This window comes from Pongo abelii, chromosome 11 (assembly GCF_028885655.2).
Source record: "Pongo abelii isolate AG06213 chromosome 11, NHGRI_mPonAbe1-v2.0_pri, whole genome shotgun sequence".
Lineage (NCBI taxonomy): Eukaryota > Metazoa > Chordata > Mammalia > Primates > Hominidae > Pongo > Pongo abelii.
The window spans coordinates 37790470-37813867 of NC_071996.2; the positions used below are offsets into that span (position 1 = coordinate 37790470).

The window sequence follows — 23398 nt, forward strand, 5'->3', positions numbered from 1 at the left end:
GTTTGTCAAAGAGCAGATGGTTGTAGATGTGTAGTGTTATTTCTGAGGCCTCTGTTCTGATCCATTGGTCTATATATCTGTTTTGGTAACAGTACCATGCTGCTTTGGTTACTGTAGACTTGTAGCATAGTTTGAAGTCAGGTAGCGTGATGCGTCCAGCTTTGTTCTTTTTGCCTAGGATTGTCTTGGCTATACGGGCTCTTTTTTGGTTCCATATGAACTTTAAAGTAGTTTTTTCTAAGTCTGTGAAGAAAGTCAATGGTAGCTTGATGGGGATAGCATTGAATCTGTAAGTTACTTTGGGCAATATGGCCACTTTCACAGTATTGATTCTTCCTATCCATGAGCATGGAATGTGTTTCCATTTGATTGTGCCCTCTCTTATTTCCTTGAGCAGTGGTTTGTAGTTCTCCTTGAAGAGGTCCTTCACCTCCATTTTAAGTTGTATTCCTAGATATTTCATTCTCTTTGTAGCAATTGTTAATAAGAGTTCATACATGTTTTGGCTCTCTGTTTGTCTATTATTGGTGTATAAAAATGTTTGTGATTTTTGCATACTGATTTTGTATCCTGAGACTCTGCTGAAGTTGCTTATCAGCTTAAGAAGATTTTGGGCTGAGATGATGGGGTTTTCTAAATATACAATCATGTCATCTGCAAACAGACAATCTGACTTCCTCTCTTCCTGTCTGAATACCTTTTATTTCTTTCTCTTGCCTAATTGCCCTGGCCAGAACTACCAATAATATGCTGAATAGGAGTGGTAAAAGAAGGCATCCTTGTGTGCCAGTTTTCAAAGAGAACGTTTCCAGCTTTCACCCATTCAGTATAATATTGGCTGTGGGTGTGTCATAAACAGCTCTTATCATTTTGAGATACATTCCATCAATACCTAGTTTATTGACAGTTTATTTTAGCATGACGGGGTGTTGAATTTTATGGAAGGCCTTTTCTGCATCTATTGAGATAATCATGTGTTGTTATTGGTTATGTTTATGTGATGGATTATGTTTACTGATTTGCATATGTTGAACCAGCCTTGAATCTCAGGGATGAAGCTGACTTGATCTTGGTGGATAAGCTTTGTGATGTGCTGCTGGATTCAGTTTGCCAGTATTTTATTGAGTATTTTCGCATCGATGTTCATCAGAAATATTGGCCAGAAATCATCTTTTTTTGTTGTGTCTCTGCCAGGTTTTGGTATCAGGATGATGCTGGCTTCATAAAATGAGTTAGGTAGGAGTCCCTCTTTTTCTACTGTTTGGAATAATTTCAGAAGGAATGGTACCAGCTCCTCTTAGTACCTCTGGTACAAATTCGGCTGTGAATGTCTGGTCCTGGACTGTTTTGGTTGGTAGGCTATTAATAGTTCTCTATTTCCTTCAGTTCTGCTCTGATCTTAGTTATTTCTTATCTTCTGCTAGCTTTTGAATTTGTTTGTGATATTAAGGTGTTGATTTTAGATCTTTCCCGCTTTCTCCTGTGGGCATTTAGTGCTATAAATTTCCCTCTACACACTGCTTTAGCTGTGTCCCAGAGATTCTGGTATGTTGTGTTTTTGTTCTCATTGGTATCAAAGAACTTATTTACTTCTGCCTTCATTTCGTTATTTACCCAGTAGTCATTCAGGAGCAGGCTGTTCAGTTTCCATGTAGTTGTGTGGTTTTGAGTGAGTTTCTTAATCCTGAGTTCTAATTTGATTGCACTGTGGTCTGAGAGACTGTTTGTTATGATTTCCATTCTTTTGCATTTGCTGAGGAGTGCATTACATCCAATTATGTGGTCAATTTTAGAATAAGTGTGAGTGGTGCTAAGAATGTATATTCTGTTGATTTGCGGTGGAGAATTCTATAGACGTCTATTAGGTCTGCTTGGTCCTGAGCTGAGGTCAAGTCCTGAATATCCTTGTTAATTTTGTCTCATTAATCTAATATTGACAGTGGGGCATTAAATCTCCTACTATTATTGTATGGGAGTCTAAGTCTCTTTGTAGGTCTCTAAGAACTTGCTTTATGAATCTAGGTGCTCCTGTATTAGGTGCATATATATTTAAAATAGTTAGCTCTTCTTGTTGCACTGATCCCTTTACCATTACGTAATGCCCTTATCTCTTTTAATCTTTGTTGGTTTAAAGTCTGTTTTACCAGAGACTAGGATTGCAAACCCTGCTTTTTTTTTTTTTGGCTTTCCATTTGCTTGGTAAATATTCCTCCATCCCTTTATTTTGAGCCTATGTGTGTCTTTGCACGTGAGATGGGTCTTCTGAACACAGTACACTGATGGGTCTTGACTCTATCTAGTTTGCCAGTCTGTGTCTTTCAACTGGGGCATTTAAGGTTAATATTGTTATATGTGAATCTGATCCTGTCATTATGATACTAGCTGGTTATTTTGCCCATTAGTTGATGCAATTTCTTCACAGTGTTGATAGTCTTTACAATTTGGTATGTTTTTGCAGTGGCTGGTACCGGTTGTTCCTTTCCATGTTTAGTGCTTCCTTCAGGAGCTCTTGTAAGGCAGGCCTGGTGGTGACAAAATCTCTCAGCATTTGCTTGTCTGTAAAGGATTTTATTTCACCTTCACTTTTGAAGCTTAGTTTGGCTGGATATGAAATTCTGGGTTGAAAATTCTTTTCCTTAAGAATGTTGAATATTGGACCCCACTCTCTTCTGGCTTGTAGGGTTTCTGCTGAGAGATCCACTGTTAGTCTGATGAGCTTCCCTTTGTTACCCGGGTAACACAACCTTTCTCTCTGGCTGCCCTTAACATTTTTTCCTTCATTTCAACCTTGCTGAATCTGACAATCATGTGTCTTGTGGTTGCTCTTCTCAAGGAGCATCTTTGCGGTGTTCTCCGTATTTCCTGAATTTGACTGTTGGCTTGTCTTGCTAGGTTGGGGAAGTTTTCCTGGATAATATCCTTAAGTGTGTTTTCCAACTTGGTTCTATTCTCCCTGTCACTTTCAGGTACACCAATCAAAAATAGGTTTAGTCTTTTCACATAGTCCAATATTTCTTGGAGGCTTTGTTCATTTCCTTTCATTCTTTTTTCTCTAATCTTGTCTTCACGCTTTACTTCATTAAGTTGATCTTCAATCTCTGATATCCTTTCTTCTGCTTGGTCAATTTGGCTATTGATATTTGTGTATGATTCACAAAGTTCTCATGCTGTGTTTTTCAGCTCCATCAGGTCATTTATGTTCTTCTCTAAACTGGTTATTCTAGTTAGCAATTCCTCTAACCTTTTTTCGAAGTTCTTAGCTTCCCTGCATTGGAGTAGAACATGCTCTTTAAGCTTGGAGAAGTTTGTTATTACCCACCTTCTGAAGCCTACTTCTGTCAATTCATCAAACTCATTCTCCGTCCAGTTTTGTTCCCTTGCTAGCGAGGAGTGGTGATCCTTTGGAGGAGAAGAGGCATTCTGGTTTTGGGAATTTTCAGCCTTTTCGTGCTGTTTCTTCCTCATCTTCATGGATTTATCTACCTTTGGTCTTTGATGTTGGTGACCTTCAGATGGGATTTTTGTGTGAGTGTGCTTTTTGTTGATACTGATGTTACTCCTTTCTGTATGTTAGTTTTCCTTCTAACAGTCAGGCCCCTCTGCTGCAGGTCTGTTGGAGTTTGCTAGAGGTCCACTCAAGACTCTGTTTGCCTGGGTATCACCAGCAGAAGCTGCAGAACAGCAAAGGTTGCTGCCTGTTCCTTCCTCTGGGAGGAGGCACTGCCAGATGCCAGCTGGGGCTCTCCTGTATGAGGTATCTGTTGACCCCTGCTGGGAGATGTCTCCCAGTCAGGGGGCATGGGCGTCAGGGACCCACTTGAGGAGACAGTCTGTTCCTTAGCAGAGCTTGAGCGCTGTGCTGGGAGATATGCTGCTCTCTTCGGAGCTGATAGGCAGGAACGTTTAAGTCTGCTAAAGCTGTGAGCACAGCTGCCCCTTCCCCCAGGTGCTCTGTCCCAGGAAGATGGGAATTTTATCTATAAGCCCCTGACTGGGGCTCCTTTCTTTCAGAGATGCCCTGCTCAGAGAGGAGGAATCTAGAGAGGCATTCTGGCTACAGTGGCTTTGTGTGCTGCGGTGGGTTCTGCACCCAGTTTGAACTTCCCAGCAGCTTTGTTTACACCGTGAGGGGAAAACCGCCTACTCAAGCCTCAGTAATGGCAAATGCCCCTCCCCCCACCAAGCTCAACCATCCCAGATAGACTTCAGACTGTGTGCTGGAAGTGAGAATTTCAAGCCAGTGGATCTACTTAGCTTGCTGGGCTCCATGGGGTGGGATCTGCTGAGGTAGAACACTTGGCTCCCTAGCTTCAGCCCCCTTTCCAGAGGAGTGAACGATTCTGTCTCCCTGGTGTTCCAGGAGCCACTGTGGTATGAAAAAAACTCCTGCAGCTAGCTTGGTGTCTGCCCAAAGGGCTGCCTGGTTTTGTGCTTGAAACCCAGGGCCCTGGTGGTGTAGGTACCCTAGGGAATCTCCTGGTCTGCGGGTTACGAAGCCCATGGGAAAAGCATAGTATCTGGGCTGGAACGCACCATTCCTCACGGTACAGTCCCTCACAGCTTCCCCTGGCTAAGGGAGGGAGTTCCCTGACCCCTTGCACTTCCCGGATGAGGAAACGCCCCACCTTGCTTTGGCTTGCCCTCCATGGGCTGCACCCACTATCTAACCAGTCCCAATGAGATGAGCCAAGTACCTCAATTGGAAATGCAGAAATCACCGGTCTTCTGAGTTGATCTCGCTGGGAGCTGCAGATTGGAACTGTTCCTATTCAGCCATCTTGCCAGCCACCATAGTCCTGTAACTTGTAGTTATGGAGCTGGGTCACAAACTCAGGTCATGTGGCTATAGATGTCAGATGCCACGCTTTTAGCTGCTATTCTATATGCTTTCCCTACTGAGAAGATCTATCTGCTGGGAGGCACTGCAGCATGTTATTTCCTTGTTTGCTTAATCTTGCTTCCTACTTCTGTTTGTTGCTATCAAAAATTCCAAAATAATAGGGTTCAGGAGGGAGAATTTGGGGCTGATTGTTGGACAGGGGAAACTGTTTCTGTCCCCTCAGATTAGGTGGTTCATCAGGGAAAGCCCATTTATTATTTTTAATTCCATGTATTATTTTATTCCATTTACACAATCTACTTGACAAAATTTTAGAAATGGATAATAGATTAGTGGTTAGGTTGGGGTGGGATAGAAGTGGTTGTGGCTATAAGAAGGCAACATGAGGGATCCTCCTGGGATGGAAATGTTCTCTATTTCGACTGTGTCGGTATCCTGGTTGTACTGTAGTTTTCTAAGATGTTACCACTGGAGGAAACTAGGGAAAGGCCCACAGTATCTCTCCACATTATTTCTTACAATTTCCCGTGAATTAACAATGAACTCAAAAAGTATGATCTTTTTTAGATTTAAAAAAATAAAACACCCTGGCTTGGGCATGATGATTACACCTGTAATCCCAGAACTTTGGGAGGCAGCAGCAGAAAGATCACTTGAGCCAGGGAGGTCCAGGCTGCAGTGAGCTAAACAGAGCAAGACCCAGAAAGATAAAACTTCAAGATCATGTAGCTAACAGCAGAGGTAAGACCTATATTTGGGTCTTTCATCCCTTTTTATCATATGAATGTTCCATCTCTACTTCAGGGCTAAATCCCACTGAAAATATCTATTTTAAATATTAATATACTGGTCCTATAAACAGTTATATCCTATAAAAAGTAATCATCCAACTCCCTGAATTTCATTTTTTCATGCATTCAACAAATATGTATTCAGTTGTTCACATGTAGCAGACATTGCGCTAGGCTCTAGATATATAATAGTAAATATATTATTACATGCAGTTCTGAAGAAAGACTACAGGGGAAGTACTGGGTGTTAAGGGAGCATACAAACGGGACTAATTTTTGAGATTAGAGTGTTTGGAAGGCTTCTAAATATACATACATCAAAGTTGATACTTCAACAACATTAACCAGAGAGGAAAGGATCAAAGAGTGTTTTAGGAAGAGGATATGGTATATATAAAGGCTGTGAATCGGAGGTAAAAGGAAGGAAGCAAGCAGTAAGGAATTCTCAGTCTTCATCTTACTGGACCTATCAGTAATCACTCCCTCTTCATTATATCTTTTTTTCCACTTAAATTCTTTTTTTTGGTCGGGCATGGTGGCTCATGCCTGTAATCCCAGCACTTTGAGAGGCCAAGGTGGGTGGATAATTTGAGGTAAGGAGGTCAAGACCAGCCTGGCAAACATGGTGAAACCCCATCTCTACTAAAAATAAAAATAAAAATAATTAGCCAGGCATGGTGGCAGGTGCCTTGCCTGTAATCACAGCTACTGGGGAGGCTGAGGCAGGAGATCGGTTGAACCCAGGAGACAGAGGTTACAGTGAGCTAAGTTCATGCCACTGCACTCCAGCCTGGGTGACAGAGTAAGACTCCACCTCAAAGAGAAAAAAGGATTTCTTTTTTTTTTTTGAGACAAAGTCTTGCTCTGTCACTCTGCCTGGAGTACAGGGGTGCAATATTAGCTCACTGTAACCTCAAACTCCTGGGCTCACACAATCCTCCTGCCTCAGCCTCTCAAACAGCTTGGACTACAGGCATCTGCCACCACACCTGGCTAATTGTTTTTTTTGTTTTTTTTTGAGACGGAGTATTGCTCTGTCACTTAGGCTAGAGTGCAGTGGTGCGCTCTCGGCTCACTGCAACCTCCGGCTCCTGGGTTCAAGCGATTCTCCTGTCTCAGCCTCCCGAGGAGCTGGGCTTACAGGTGCCTGCCACTGTGCTCAGCTAATTTTTGTATTTTTAGTAGAGACGGGGTTACACCATCTTGGTCAGGCTAATTTTTTTTTTGTAATTTCTGTTGCGATAGGGTCTCATTACATTGCCAAGGCTGGTCTGGAACTCCTGGCCTTAAGCAATCCTTTCACCTCAGCCTCCAATTACTTTAAAAGCAAGAATATTACAATCTTTCTTTCTATAGGCAACTGTTTTCAGATTAATGATAAAATAATTCCCACTTATTGGGTGACCTCTTTCTGCAAACCACTACACTAAGAAATTTTAGAAGATCTCTTGAAATTCTCAAAACAACTCACAAGATAAATATAATTATCCTCACATTAAGGACAAGAAAATTTAAAAGTTCAGAAATGTTATATAACTTACACGAGGTTTAAGAGTTAGCAACTGGTGATATTAGGCCTAGAACTCAGGTTGGTCTAATTTAAAAGTCTGAATTTTTGCCATTATGCAACATTGCCTCTCCAAATCACTCACTCAAGAAATACTTAAGAAGTACCTATTATGGCCGGGCATGATGGCTCACGCCTGTAATCCCAGCACTGTGGGAGGCCAAGGCAGGCAGATCATGAGGTCGGGAGTTCGAGACCAGCGTCGCCAACATGGTGAAACCTTGTCTCCACTAAAAGTACAAAAATTAGCCGGGCATGGTGGCAAGCTACTTGGGAGGCTGACAGAGGACAATCGCTTGAACCCGGGAGGCAGACGTTACGGTGAGCCAAGATCGTGCCACTGCACTCCAGCCTGGGCAAAAACAGCAAACTTCGTCTCAAAAAAAATAATAAATATATAAATACATAAATAAATACCTACTATGCGTCAGACATTACAGAAGATATTGGGTAAACAAAGATGAATTTGTGCCATTGTAGCTTCACCTCCAAGCCCAGGGGAAATGACAGCTGTAAACAACACAACACAATGCGATAACTGCTACGAAAGTAGAATATATATAAGGCACTACACATAAGAGGGAACATTGACTTTATACGGTAGCAAGTAATCAAAGAAGCCTTCACTTGTGAGAAAAAATGCTTGGTATGGTACCCCTTACTTAAATACCAGATGCCACTCACGCTAAAACTTGAAGAGTGGTGTCTGCAGACAGAGAATCATGATAAGGATATTCCAGAGAGTGTGGGAAAGACAGTTTCTGGGTGCCAGATGAGTTGGTCTCCCCTGTGTGAGACACCCACGGGAAACCGTGGGCGGCCTCTGAGGAGAAAAGTCTCCTTATTGCCTTCATGTCTTTATGCCCCTACAGCATAACAGCTCCACGGCATGCCACAGGTTGCTCAGGAAAATAACACTCCCTTGAAGCAGGGGAGTATAATCAAACATCTTGGATTCTCCTGAAACCCACTCCCACCAAGTTAAAGATCTTAAGTAGTTTAGACACACGCCTTTGCTAGAGGAAATTCACAGAAACCACCACTGCTATACATCTTATTGAATGACTCACAAGTTCTCCTTCACTGATTAATCCTTTTCCTCTTCCCTTCCTATTCCTCCCATTTGCCCTAAGAACAAAGAGCTTGTAAACCAATAAATTGGGTAGAGGCCGAGAGCTTGAGGCTATGAGCAAGCCTCCGATGCTCCAGTCCCCTGGACCCGCCTTTTAAACTCTTATTCTGTCTCTTTCTAATTCCTTTGTTTCTGCTGGACTTGGGGTACCCGCCGGGTGGTGTGGGGCTGGTTTCCCCAACAGGGAGAAAGAAGCCACAGTTGCAAAGGCATAAAGTTTTAGAAAATCTGGCCATGCACGGTAGCTCACGCCTGTAATCCCAGCACTTTGGGAGGCCAAGGCAGGCAGATCACCTGAGGTCAGGAGTTCAAGATCAGCCTGGCCAACATAGTGAATCCCTGTCTCTACTAAAAATACAAAAATTTGCCAGGCCGAGATCACGCCACTGCACTCCAGCCTGGGTGACAAAGTGAGACTCCATCTCAAAAGAAAAAGAAAAAAAAAGTTTTAGAAAATTCTAAGCAGTTTAGTATAGCTAAAGAATAAGATCCTTGTGACATGTAGTAAAGAAGTAAAAACAAGCCAAGTCAAAGAGGTGCCATGCTAAGAGCTTGGACTTTTTTCTGTAAGGAATTGGAAGCAATTTTTAAAGTGTAATCAGGTTGCTATTTTACAAAGATTACCTTGTCAAGTTTAGAAAAATGAATGTGGGGGCAGGGATAACCTTTCAGAAGGCTACCACAAATAGTGCAGGTAATACAATTCATAATCTCTTCATAGACTCCTATATCTAATTACCTACCTGCCATTTTGGATATCTCACAGACATTTTTAGCTTAAATGTCCAAAACCAGTCTTGATTTCTTACCAAATTTGTGTGCCCCTGTAGTCTCAGTAAATAGGATAACCATGCAAGTTACTCAAACTGGGTTTCATTCTTGATTTCTCCCTTTCCCTAAACCACCAAGTTGAATCCACTTATTATTCATTATTCCCAAAATATTAATGTATCTCAAGTCTATCCTTTTTTCCCCCCAGTTCCACTGCTATCACCAAACCCAAGCCATCATCACCGCTCAACAGGATTAGTACAACAGCTCCCAACTGGACTCCTCTAAATTTCCCTTAATACCACTTGGTTTCCTTAAAGTACTTATTGTAATCGGCAATTATTCTTCTCTGTTTCCTTAAATTTTGTTTCTCACTTCTGTTAGAATGCCTTCATAAATCAGGGACCATAGACTTTCTTATGGTTTTATTTCAGGACTCTAGCATCTAGCATCAGCCTGATTAATGGAAACTATTAATAAAAAAGCAACACACACTTATTATGTATCAGGTACTATTTTAAGTATTTTATGTATTAAATCATTTGATCCTCACAAAGGCCTCTAAGGTAGGTATTCTTATTATCTCAATTTTACAAATAAGGAAACTGAGACATAGATGGTCAACTAATCTGCCCAAGGTAACACAAGTAAATGACACAACAAAGAATCAAACCTAGGCAGACTCCAGCCTATAGTCTTGATTATTCAGTACCTCTTTCAGTAGATGCTCAATAACTATTCCCTGAACAAATAAACACATGAGATAATACAGATGGTAGAACAGATTTAGGGGTAAAGATTATGGGCCATGATTTGGGACATGCTGAATTTGAAGTACTTGGAGAAGGCTGTGAAGTACAGTGGGATAAACAGTTGTAAGTTGCAGATAAGCATTTAGAAGTTATCAGATTCTCCTGGAAGCCATCTACAAAATACAAGTATCTATATTTAAAAAGTGATTATATAATTTAAAAAATAAGATGGGCTTTTAAATTGGTCAAATTCTTTTTTTTTTTTTTTTTTGAGAAAGAGTTTTGCTCTTGTTGCCCAGGCTGGAGTGCAATGGCACAATCTCGGGTCACTGCAACCTGGGCCTCCCGGGTTCAAGCTCCTGCCTCAGCCTCCTGAGTAGCTGGAACTACAGGCATGCACCACCATGGCTGGCTACTTTTTTTGTATTTTAGTAGAGACGGGGTTTCACCATTTTGGTCAGGCTGGTCTCGAACTCCCGACCTCAGGTGATCCACCCACCTCAGCCTCCCAAAGTGCTGGGATTACAGGCTTAAGCCACCACGACCATCCTGTAGAATTCTATAATAGAAATATGTTTTAACAAAGCATAGAATGACCCATTGATTCTCGATGACACCCATGAAAACTTCTGTATTGTTATTATGAAATGAAATACTTGGCTTTAAGAAGTCATATTTGGTATATATATAAATGTCAAACTTTCATTTTGTTAAAATATAAAAGTGCAGAGATTTTTAACTTGACAAAAATCTAACTAATAGATTACAAGAAAAGCTGAAAATAACAAGAAAATGACTGAAAAAGAAGAGCGGGAACACACCTTACCTCTAGACACCAAAACATATTATAAAGTTACAGAAATTAAGATAATGGGTATGGTACAAGTCAAAGAAAAGAGGGAACAATGAAAAAGAACAGCGTCCAAAGAGAACCACGTATAAATGAGAATTGTGAATATGATAAAATTATATTTTAAATTAATGGGTGTGGAGAGATGAATTATTTAACAAATGGTATTGGGTTTAGCCTAAAAAAGATTAATTTTTATTTTGTTCCTTATACCAAAAAAATTACAGATAAATTATAAAATACAAAAATGTTTTAATTAGATATATAATATTTTCTACTAATCTGGGGTGGGGAAAGCATTTCTAAGCATCACAAATAAATTAGAAGCTATAAAAAAAGATGGATAGATTTGGACACTAAAATAATTTAAACTTCTAGCCATAGGAAAAAAACATTAAAAAGTTAAAAGATATTTCAAAATGGGAGTAAAGATGTGAGAAATATGACAAAGAATTAACAGCCTATGAAGTAATTTTTTAAAAATATTAAGAGACAATGACAGCAACAGGCTACACAAAAGAGACTAAACACCAAAGGATAATAAACATAAAAAAGATGCTCCACATCAATAGAATTCAACTAGATACAAATGAAATATAATGAACCATCACCTTTTACAATCAGATTGAATAGAGTAAAACATGGAAAATGGGTGCTCTCAAACACCATTAGTAGGAAAGAAAATGGGAACATCCTTTCTGAAGAGCAACTTAGAAATCACAGAGTATTTGTGGCTAAATAAACCTACTTCTAAAAGGTTAATTTCAAGGGATAATCAGGAAAGCATACAAAGAGAGTGCACATGACAGCATTACCTATAAAACCTAGTCTATTCAGCAATCATACTTCTGGGTATATATCTGAAAGAACTGAAAACAGGATTGGGCCGGGCACGATGGCTCATGCCTTGTAATCCCAGCACTTTGGGAGGCCGAGGTGGGCGGATCACCTGAGGTCAGGAGCTCCAGACCTGCCTGGCCAACATGGCGAAACCCCGTCTCTACTAAAAATAAAAAAATTAGCCGGTCATGGTGGTGCGTGCCTGTAATCCCAGCTACTCGAGACGGTGAGATAGGAGAATCGCTTGAACCCGGGAGGAGGAGGTTTCAGTGGGCTGAGATCACACCATTGCACTCTGGCCTGGGCAACAAGAGCAAAACTCTTGTCTCAAAAAAAAAAAAAAAAAAAAAAAAAAAAAGGAAATCCTATCATGCTCTGCACAGATGAACCTTGAAGACATTATGGAAAGTGAAATAAATTAGCCACAAAAAGTGAAATAGTGTACTACATGATTCCACTTACATGAGGTATCTAAAGTATGTAGTCAAATTCAGAAACAGAAAGTAGAATGGTGGCTGTGGTCCAAAGGATACAGGGGAGATGCAGTTGTTGTTTGATAAGTATAGAATTTCACATTTGCAAGATGAAAAAGTTCTAGATAGCTATTGCATAAGGTACATTTAATTGTACTTGAGGACTAAGCTCTGATTTTTTTTCTTTGAGATGGAGTCTCACTCTGTCGCCCAGGCTGGAGTACAATGGCACTATCTCGGCTCACCACAACTTCCACCTCCCAGGTTCAAGCCATTCTCCTGCCTCAGCCTCCCGAGTAGCTGGGATTACAGGCGCCCGCCACCACACTCAGCTAATTTTTGTATTTTGAGTAGAGACAGGGTTTCACCATGTTGGCCAGGCTGGTCTTGAACTCCTGACCTCAAGTAATCTGCCTGCCTTGGCCTCCCAAAGTGTTGGGATTACAGGCATGAGCCAATGAGCCCAACCTGATTTTTTTATCTTACCCAAATTCCTACCTAAGGGGTCTAGGGAGTCATGTCCTACAAACCATAAATTCTCATCAGGTGGGCTTTATTTGACACTATATATTGTGATTTACTTTTCAATCTGACTGTGGCATAACATTATGAGACAAGGAAGAAATATTTAACCCCAAAATATATTTCCTTGCCATACCTTAAAATTCTCCTGCAAAGTCTCTTGTGGGAAAAATCCATATTCTATAGTGAATCCCCTTCCCCCTTGGTTTCCCACCTTCCTTCCCAAATCCAGCAGATAATCAACTAAGAGCCAGACACCCTTTTAAGTCCGATAAAAAACAATTTACAAGCTGCTGTCTCTGAAGTCTGCTAAGAGCTTCCTCTGCACAATAAAACTTGGTCTCCACAATCCTTTATCTTTAACCTGAGCATTCCTTTCTGTCAATCCCAGGTCTTCAGACAACCTCAGCCAATTGTCAACCAGAAAATGTTTAAATTTACCTATAGCCTGGAAGTCCCCACTTTGAGTTGTCCCGCCTTTCTAAACCAAACCAACACATTTCTTAAATGTATTTGATTGATGTCTCATGCCTTCCTAAAATACATAAAACCAAGCTGTACCCCAACCACCTTGGGCACATGTTCTCAGGACCTCCCGAGGGCTGTGTCATGGGCCATGGTCACTCATATTTGGCTCAGCATAAATCTCCTCATATTTTACAGTTTGACTCTTTTTGTCAACAACCATCTGGCACCCACACATGGGGCCTCAGAGAAGACTCAGGATCACACTATACATTTAAAAATGGTTAAGATGACCAGGCACGGTGGCTCACACCTGTAATCCCAGCACTTTGGGAGGCCGAGGTGGGCAGATCACTTGAGGTCAGGAGTTCGAGACCAGCCTGGGCAACATGGTGAAACCCCGTCTCTATTAAAAATACAAAAGTTAGCCAGGCATGGTGGTGCACGCCTGTAATCCCAGCTACTCAGGAGGCTGAGACAGGAGAATCACTTGAACCCAGCTGGCAGAGGTTGCAGTGAGCCACCTTACTCCAGCCTGGAAGACAGAGCAAGACTCTGTCTCAAAATAAAAAAAGAAAAAAAAGATGGTTAAGATGATAAATTGTGCTATGTGTTTTTAACACAATAAAAAATAAATTATTAACTGAAAACAATGTAAATATTCATCAGCAGGGAACTGGTTATGCTAGAGCTATACAATAAAGTAGCCATCAAAAATGATAATACTGGTATCTATTCAGCCACACCCATAGCCCATTGTTGCAAGTTTTTTCAATTTAAAAAAAGCAAAGCATTATATCATTAAAACATGTGTCCATACCTGTAACTAAAGACAGAGATATGTATAAACAGTGGCATCTCTTGGTAACAGAATTGCAGATGACCTTTACTTTCTTTTTACATTTTCCTGTGTGGACTAAGTATTATGTACATGGCAAAAGATGGCTTAAAAGAGGAAGTGACTGCCACCATTGGCTCCAGAATCCTGGAACGGAATTTTGTTTCCCTCATCACTATGTGTCTGGCACATGTTGAAGGATTAATAAAAATTTGAGAGGCAAGATGAACAGTGGTTAAGAGTTCAGGAATCAGACAGGCCTGGATATGAATCTCAACTCAAATTTATTTAACAGGGGCCTCAGACCTTAAAGCTCCTTTTTTTTTTTTTTTTTTGGTTTGTTTGTTTGAGACAGAGTCTCCTGTGTTGCCCCAGGCTGGAGTGCAGTGGCTCAATCACAGCTCATTGCAGCTTTGACCTCCTGGGCCCCAGCGATTCCCTCACCTCAGCCTCCTGTGTAGCTGGACCACAATTGTGCACCACTACGCCCAGCTAATTTTTTTATTTTTTGTAGAGACTGAAATTTCCTATGTTGCCCAGGCTGGTCTAGAACTGCTAGACTCAAATGATTCTCTTGCCTTGACATCTCAAAGTGCTGGGATTACAGGTGTGAGCCACCAGGTCAGACCTCTACAAGTCTTATTTACCTTCATTGAGCCTCATTTTCTTCAAATATAAAAATGTCAAGAAGACTTACAGTTTGTCACAAGGAAAATGTACTTATCACACATAACATCATTTCTGGCTCAGATGAAACTCAATAAAATGATGGCCATCATTACTATTTAGTGACTCGATTTACACTGGAAGAACTCCTAACACAAACAAATAAAAAAAAAACCTAAGCATCTACAGTAGACTGCATTGCTAAATTATCACTGAATATCCTAATTGCATTAAAAAGTAGGAGACAACACTTTGCCTGGTAGTTCTACAAAAATGTCTTGCTGCAAGGTATGGTTACATTCCTACATCTAGCAGGATTACACCATAAAATTTACCATCTACTTTGTATACAAACATTACTCATGAGTATTGGACACAGATCTATTAGTGCTTTAGTAAAAACAATGCAGAGGAAAACGTGCTTATTTTAATCCAAAGGTAGAATGTAAAGAAGGGACCAAATAAACATACAAAATGTGACTAAAGAAGACTTGACTTAGAGATTAAAAGAGTAAGTGACATTACAATTTTGTTTAGCCTCTCTCTTCCTCACAACTTTTGGACAAGGAGCCTGTCTTTTTAGGCACTGCTCTACCCACAAAGTCTGGTATAGTACCCAATACAGTGTAAGCGCTCATACCATAAATACAAGAGGATTTATAAGAGAAAATCTCAGTAAAATCATGGAGTAAACTGAATTAGAATTTATCTGAGAAAGTCTCAGTCAAAATAATAAAGCAAAGAGTTTAAGAATAAAGGGCACATGCATAGGGAGGGAAAAAGCCTTTTCTGTAACTTGTATCTCCTTTATTCAATCAGTTTTCCTGGGTACCTTAAATGGAATGTCCAAAAGCATACATGCAGTCGCCCTTGAACACTGAAGAAGGCATAAACCAGGGCCTGAGGTGCTAAGATTATTAGGCTGTGGGCTCCATGTGGCCGATGAATAAAGGCATCTTTTTAGTGATGCCTTTATTCATTGGTGTATTATAGTTGGCACCCTGTAGTCACACGTTTTTTGTTTTTTTTTGTTTTGAGACGGAGTCTCGCTCTGTCACCCAAGGCTGGAGTGCAGTGGCGCGATCTCGGGTCACTGTAACCACTTCCCAAGTTCAAGCGATTCTCCTGCCTCAGCCTCCCGTGTAGCTGGGACTACAGATCCTACAGATCTCTGCCACCACGTCCGGCTAATGTCTGTGTGTGAGTTTTTAGTAGACACAAGATTTCACCATGTTGCCCAGGCTGGTCTCGAACTCCTGACCTCAAGTAATCCTCCCGCCTCGGCCTCCCAAAGTGCTAGAATTACAGGTCTGAGCCACCGCGCCTGTCTGCCACTCGTTTAATAAATGGTCGTTACTCAAAGAATGGTGATGGGGCCACTCTTGATTATCAATCCTTCAAACAGAAAAGCCCTTTTCTGTGACTTTTTTCCTTCAAAGCTGACTTTATAAGTGTGTTTGTGGCCGGGCGCGGTGGCTCACGCCTGTAATCCCAGCACTTTGGGAGGCCAAGGTGGGCGGATCACGAGGTCAGGAGATCGAGACCATCCTGGCCAACATGGTGAAACCCCATCTCTACTAAAAACACAAAAAATTAGCTGGGCAGAGTGGCGCGCGCCTGTAATCCTAGCTACTCCGGAGGCTGAGACAGGAGAATGGCGTGAATTCGGGAGGCGGGGGTTGCAGTGAGCCGAGATCCCACCACTGCACTCCAGCCTGGCGACAGAGCAAGACTCCGTCTCAAAGAAAAAAAAAGTATGTCTGTAAATGTAGTTCAGAACTTCGGAGGCCTGTCTTTACAGTTCAAACTGACCACGCGAAGACTAAAGGCATTAGAGGTACTTTCTACAAATTTAGCCGTGCAATCTAATAGTGAGCAGGCCGAGACGCCCGCGATTGAAGGCCGGGGTGGAGAAAGTATGAGGGCCCTGGAAATTACCCCCATCCCATGTCACCCACTCTTTCTTAAAATGCCATTAAATTCCGTTCAACTTTTTATCTCCCATGCAAGAAACTAGCGACTTGCCAGCCACGCCACTTCCAGACAGTCACACCTGGCGTATTCGCCGCAGAATCTCCAACTCCCGCCACAGGTTTGGGACGTGTCCGCCCCTAAGCGGAAGTGACGTTGAACGGGACAACGTGAAAGTAGATGAGTTTAAATACGTACTAATAATTTAAAACCCCTATGGTATTTTGAAGAAACTCTTCTGGCTACCCTTCTTCCATCATCTCTCCCGTTAGGGTTGCGAAAAGGGCTCTGTACAGCTTCGCGACAACTCGTTCTCCGCCCTAATTCCAAGTCATTCAAAACTCTGTCCCTTTTCATTGGCTGAAGCGGCGGCATGGGTACCTCTCAGGAACTACAATTCCAGCCAAGCACCGCGACAAGTGAACGGAGGAGAGGTTTTAAGTAGGGGAAAAGCTTATTGGGAATTGTAGTCCGCTCCAGGCCGAAAAGAGCAATCTCCCCGCCCTCCGCCACTGAAGCTGGAGAAACCAGGTGTTCGTTTCAGAACCCGTTAGCGCTAAGAGGAGGAGCCAAGCCCTTAAGCAGCATGCCTCACTTCGCCCCACATGGAGGATAATTTTCCTTTATCCCTAAAAAGCACTATAAATACCCCCTGAGGAGATATGGTTGTCTTTTAAATACCTCGAGTCAGTAAAAACTCACGAAACTCCCTCACCTCAGGCTCCAACTCGTGGGAAAAGGTAGCTCTTTTACAAGTGGGCAAAATGGCTGTCCTCCTAGTTTTACCATTGGTTGGCTTTTGCGTCCTTCAAGGGCGGTTACTTACCACGGATTGGTTCTTTTTCTCTTGAGGTTGGAGGAAGATTTGGCACGGCTCTCCGCGGCCTGGGAGGAGGTAAAGGGGTGGAGAGAAGACAATTTTTTCAAGCTTTATTGGGCAAAACTCATGTCACTCCGGGGACGTACAACCTATGAATAGTCGGCTGCCGCTCAAAGAGAACGAAGAGGCGGGGCTAGTGCGTGGTGGGAAGGGGCGGGATTCTGCCAGCCGCGGCTGCCGCTGGAGCCGGTGTCCGGGCTGGTGATGGGGTTAATTCCCTTTCGTAAGACTCTTACTTGCACCCACCCAGCCCCGCCGTCGCCCCGCCGCGCCGCGCTCCAACCGCCTCCTCCTCCTCAGTAACGCGGGTAAGAGATGCCCTCCCTTCCCCCGTCCAGCTCCCCGGGAATAACGCGCCTCGCTCCCCTCCCCCGCCCGCCAACCGGTAGCGCTAACGGAGAAGGAGGCAGGCAGGGGAGAGATGTGGTGTGTGAAAAGGTGGCCTTGCTCGTCGGGTCGTCGGCGCTTCAGCCAGGGCCTTCTGAGGTCCCGCTGCTGCCAGCCCGCCGTTAGGTCGGGTTCCGAGTGAGCCAGGCTCGCCTGGCCCGCGGCTGCGGCTGCGGCTGCAGCTGCAGCCACTACCTTGTGCCCACCGCCCCCACCCGGGGGCCATGTGAAAAGCAAACCCCTCGAGGCCTAGCGGAGGAGGCAGGGGAAAGGTTCCCGAGTCCCTGCCATGGCTGCTGCTGCTGCCTCCGCGGCTGCTCTTGCAGCCCCAGGGACTCGGGAGCCAGCCACAGCAGGCCTGCCAGGAGCGTGGTACTGCTCTCTCGGGTGGCTGGCGCCGGTGCCCCGGGCTCCCCCGGCCGCCCCACGGGCGCATCCCTTGGCCTTGCACCAAGAGAATTTTCAGCTTCGCCTGGTTGGTAAAATGTAGGTACATTTTCCCTGTGGTACCAGAAAAAGCACAATGGAAATATTAAAAAGAAAGTTGAATGACTGTCAGTGCCACGGTCCCCCGGGATCAGATTTACACACGTTTTGATGCCTGAGCCTTAGGCTGCCAACAAATCTTTGTGTGCCTTGAAGTTTTTTGGTGTTTTGTTTTCTTTTGTTGTTGTGACTAGGTGCAAAGGGTGACTCTGTTGAGCTTCTTTTCATAAAGAAACTTAAATTATTGGCACTATCATGCTCCGTGTGTAATTGTCCTGGGATAGTAAGTTAACTAAGTAAAAGGTGAAGAGGTGCTTTCCAAATTAGGATTAGTGAACAGCAAATGGTTTTTCTAATAAAATTTTCTAAATATATGTATATATATATATTCATAGTTATAGTTTACCTAATTGTAACTGTAAGAACCCCTTTTCAGCTTAAATGTCATTGATGACAAAAACTTTTAAATGAAAAGATGGTTAAAGTCAAACTGAAAGTGTACCCATTTATAATATGTGAAACAAGATCTTCTAAGTAATAGGATACCAGTCTGACAGGAATAATTGGACACGTCTCAATTTCTAAAAATTTGGCATATTTGGCTATTTTTAGGGCATTCTGTAATGATTTCTTCATCACATTTTGATGGAGTGCTCGTCTTTTCAAATACCACTCTGCTTTTATGCCTGGAAGAATATGTCTTTAAATCATGGATTCTATAGTCTGTAGTAGACATAACTGTGATCAGAGATAAAATTCTAGGCCCGTTTCTGAGGTTTACTTGTTAGCAGAATAAACTTGGGTTCTGAAGAAATATCTGAGTTTTGTTCATTTCTTCAGGGTCTGAGAAGACTATGATGGCTTAATGATCTTCTATATTCCATAACTAGTACACCTAGATACAGAACTGACATAGATACATTCAGGTCCTGGAGGAAATTTGGGTATCTATTAAAAAAATGAAAATTGCCAGCCATGTAGTAGTCACCTGTAGTCCCTGCTACTCAGGAGTGTGAGGTGAGAGGATCACTTGAGCCCAGGAGTTCAAGGCCAGCCTAGGCAATATAGCAGAACATCGTCTCAAAAAAATAAAGAAATAAATACATAGCCTTGGAAGGCAAGTCCCCTGAGATCCCCACAAAGTTACTGTAACATATATTGCCAGCTGCCAGCATAGTATTTTCCAAAACTTAAGAGTTAATTGATAAATTATGCAACCGATACTTTCAGATCTTGGGTGATTTATATAGAGAAAGGGCTGTTGAAAATTTAGGAGTCTTCTACATTTTCTTCCTGGCTGTTGGATCCCTCCATGAACCTCAGTTCGGTTTCCTCGTCTGTAAAATGAGGATGATAATGCTTAACTTAGGGAGTTATGAAAATTAGAGATAAATGTATAATAACGGCCGGGCGCGGTGGCTCACCTGTAATCCCAGCATTTTGGGAGGCTGAGGCGGGCGGATCACCTGAGGTCGGGAGTTGGAGACCAGCCTGACCAACATGGAGAAACCCCGTCTCTACTGAAAATACAAAAAATTAGTCGCGAGTGGTGGCGGGCACCTGTAATCTCAGCTACTCGGGAGGCTGAGACAGGAGAATCGCTTGAACCTGGCAGGCAGCCGTGAGCCGAGATCAGGCCATTGAACTCCAGGCTGGGCAACAAGAGCGAAACTCCATCTTAAAAATAAAGAAAACAGAAAATTAGAGATGAAGTATGTAAATCCCCTAGCATTGTGCCTGACACAGTTTGTGCAATTAAATATTAACTGTTGTTATTTTCATGCATATTTAGAGAATGGGTTTGTTGTTCATATGCTGAGGGTGTTGTTGCAGCCTTAGAACACGTTCTGTTACTGAAGAGTACCATGGGTGTATTAATTTATATAGTGACTTAAGCACAGTTTGCGGCTATTTTTGATTAGCTTATGGAGGTTTTTTTGACTTTGAATTAAAATGCAAGTGTCTGTGGAATACATTTCAAATGGATTATTGGGAATAAAAATTAGTGTACTCCATGTAGTGGTTAACTATTGTAATATCTTTTAAATTTTATTTAGCTGTTACATGTTTCAAGCTCTAGTTTATATACTTGCTATCCATATTCATTGTGCTGCCAGATGACATTTGAACTGTTTAATACAGAGTTAAGATTAAGCAAATCATTTGAAATTGTTATGACCATATGTGACTACAGTTTTGTTGCTGTTCTTTTCAATTCTCCTTATTTATCAACACTTGAGTGTTTCTTTTCTGTGAAACACTTGTGAGAGATGCTATTCCTTTCTCTTCAGAGACATTTCTGAAAATTTACTGAGTCTTCACACATAATAGTGTTCTTGGAATTTGTATAGTTAAACAAATTTAAGGTTAGCATGAAGACAGTTATATTGTGAAGTCTTTCTGACAGGAATGTCCAGTCAGGGTTCAAGACAAGCTGCACCTTATGCAAAATAACTAGCTGAGGTATATATGGTGGGCCTCCCAAGTCATTGGACCTTGTACAAATGGGTGCTTCTCCAAGGAGGTCTTACATGACAGTAGCAATAGAAAATTATATAAACTTGAAATAAGCTTTGTCAGATATTATGCAGAAGATGTGCATTGCCGTGCCTTGCAAGTAATAGGCTTTTTTTCTTCTTTTTTGAACTGCTACTTTAGTATACCTAATTACATCCATTTGAGTTAGTATTAAGTTTTAATTTCTCAGAAATAAAGTATTGAAAATTGGTAGCAGTTTTGTTTTTCCCATTCTTGAAAATATTACAGTGATAAACAAGGCTTGATAGGTTTGTAAAATACTATTGCTATTTGAATTAGAAAATTTCACTATTGACTTTCTATATTCTATTGTAAATAAGTTGGGGAATTAGTGTGTCAAGGAGGTGTGGTAACAAATGGTAATGTAATTTTCAAATAGCTATTGCAGCACCAAACCACAGAATCAATACTCTGTCTTTATAACCACATTTGCATATAGGGATAATAATTTATTTCTTATAACTTAAGATAACTAAAATGAAGGGCCAGGTGAGGTGGCTCACGCCTGTAATCCCAGCACTTTCGGAGGCCGAGGCAGGCGGATCACAAGGTCAGCAGTTCGAGACCAGCCTGGCCAGTATGGTGAAACCCTATCTCTACTAAAAATACAAAAATTAGTAGGGCTTCTTGGCAGGTGCCTGTAGTCCCAGCTACTCAGGAGGCTGGGGCAGGACAATCACTTGAACGCGGGAGGCGGAGGTTGCGGTGAGCTGAGATTGCACCACTGCACTCCAGCCTGGCGACAGAGCAAGACTTTGTCCTATAAATAAATAAATAAATAAATAAATATGAGATGGCTGTTGTGAAGAGAAGGAATTCAGTTTTTTCCCAGTATAATTGTAAACTTTAAAAAAAATTAAATCATCTTCCACTTAATCCCTGAGACTTCCCATAATGTTTAATAATACGGACATGTGCAAAGAATTAAATCATATAATTAAATAAAATTTTGTCAGGTTAACTTTGCTTCTCAAATAAGGAAGTTATATAATTAAACACCTTTGCTTGTACCTAATGAGACATTAGCATCAACATGAATGTATATCATTTCCAGAATTTAATTCAATTAGTTATTGGCTGAGGGATGAAATAGAGATGAAACTAAATCCTGGCCCAAAACTAGTTTTGTACCTTATTTTCCAGCAATTTGGTTTTTTTATATCTAGATTTTATCTTTAATATTTTCCCTCATCTTACCCATTCTTAGTCTCCATACACACCTATTAACTTAAATTTGTTTTTCTGAGAATTTTGAAAGCCCTATAGTTTATGATCTTTTTTCCCTCTTTGCCTTGTGAATTTTATATTTGTGAGTTTTTTCCAAATTTCTACCTGTCAGCTCACTTCTTTAGGCAAGTTGTAAGGTTTTTGAGCCCCCTTATTTCATTTTTTTTTTTTTTAACAGACAGGTTTCACCCTGTCACCCAGACTGGAGTGCAGCGACAGGATCATAGCTCACCACAGCGTTGAACTCTGAGGCTCAAGGGAGCCTCCCATCTTATGCTCCCAAGTAACTAGGACTACAAGCTTGTCACTAGGACTACAGGCACATGGCTAATTTTTTAATTTAGTAGAGACAGGTTCTTACTGTGTTACCCAGGCTGGTCTCCCACCTCCTGGGCTCAAGCAGTCCTACTGCCTTGGCCTGCCAAAGTGCTGGAATTACAGGCATAAGCCACTGCACCCAGCCTATTTCATAAATAGTAGATTGCACAGCATGTTTAAATGATGTTTGCTTTACTAAAGTTTTTATCTACAACTCCCTATAACGACTTCATCTGCAAAAGAAATTAGGTAGAGAAAATAAACTACATTTGTTTTTATTCTTGACCATTCTCGAGAGGGAATAACTTGATATTGTCTGATCTAAGCATTTAAAATAGTGAATTTGACTTGTCACAACATTACTTTGATGAAAGACAAATATAAATTACTTTTGTGGGTTAGTTGTACAATTAACTTTGCTAACCTGTCCTATAAGGCAGGGGTCCCCAACCCTTAGGAACTGGGCCACACAGCAGGAGGTGTGCAGTGGACCGGTGAACATCACCACCTGAGCTCTGCCTCCTGTCAGATCAGCGGTGGCGTTAGATTCTCATAGGATTGCAAACCTTACTGTGAACTGTGCATGCAAGGGATCTGGGTTGTGTGCTTCTTATGAGAATCTAATGCCTGATGATCTGACATAGAACAGTTTCATCCCATAACCATCCTCCTTACCGCCTGCACCATCTGGGGAAAAATTATTTTCCACCAAACAGGTCCCTGGTGCCAAAAAGGTTGGGGACTGCTGCTCTTAGGAGAGAAAGAAAGAAGTTCCATAACTAGAGTAAAATATCACCTTACAGTATGAGGTAGCTTAACTGTGTATTTACTTTGTTACCTTGCCCCTCAGTAGGGAGAGCAGCTCTGGAATTAAAAAAAAAAAAAAAAAAAAAAAAAAAAGTCTTATTGTTGTGAAATCAAAATTCTTTGTACATGTATGCAACATGTATACAAAACAATAGCTACAGTGAGCATTAGTCTTTCTTTCTTTCTTTTTTTTTTGTGACAGAGTCTTGCTCTGTCACCAGGCTGGAGTGCAGTGGCACAATCTCGGCCCACTGCAACTTCCACCTCCCAGTTTCAA

At 41.7% G+C, this 23398-nt stretch overlaps 2 protein-coding genes across 36 annotated transcripts in view; one reads left to right on the forward strand and one right to left on the reverse strand.

Moving 5' to 3' along the window:
* Window positions 1–17276, reverse strand: part of ZRANB3 (zinc finger RANBP2-type containing 3) — a 332321-nt gene extending 315045 nt beyond the window's left edge. For 2 of the 11 annotated variants that reach the window (XM_054549309.2, XM_054549308.2), the window contains exon 1: window positions 17194–17276. In XM_054549309.2, the coding sequence (XP_054405284.1) occupies window positions 17194–17267 (74 nt within the window). In that variant the 5' untranslated portion in view covers window positions 17268–17276. The other 9 variants (XM_024243805.3, XM_054549311.2, XM_054549318.1 and 6 more) reach the window with 8 other exon arrangements.
* A 63-nt stretch (window positions 17277–17339) lies between these two features.
* The window catches only part of R3HDM1 (R3H domain containing 1), a 188065-nt gene continuing 182006 nt past the window's right edge, over window positions 17340–23398 (forward strand). For 12 of the 25 annotated variants that reach the window (XM_054548547.1, XM_054548549.1, XM_063712428.1 and 9 more), the window contains exon 1: window positions 17340–17666. The gene's annotated coding sequence lies outside the window, so the exon portion shown is untranslated. The remainder of the gene's footprint in view (window positions 17667–23398) is intronic. The other 13 variants (XM_063712422.1, XM_063712423.1, XM_054548561.1 and 10 more) reach the window with 3 other exon arrangements.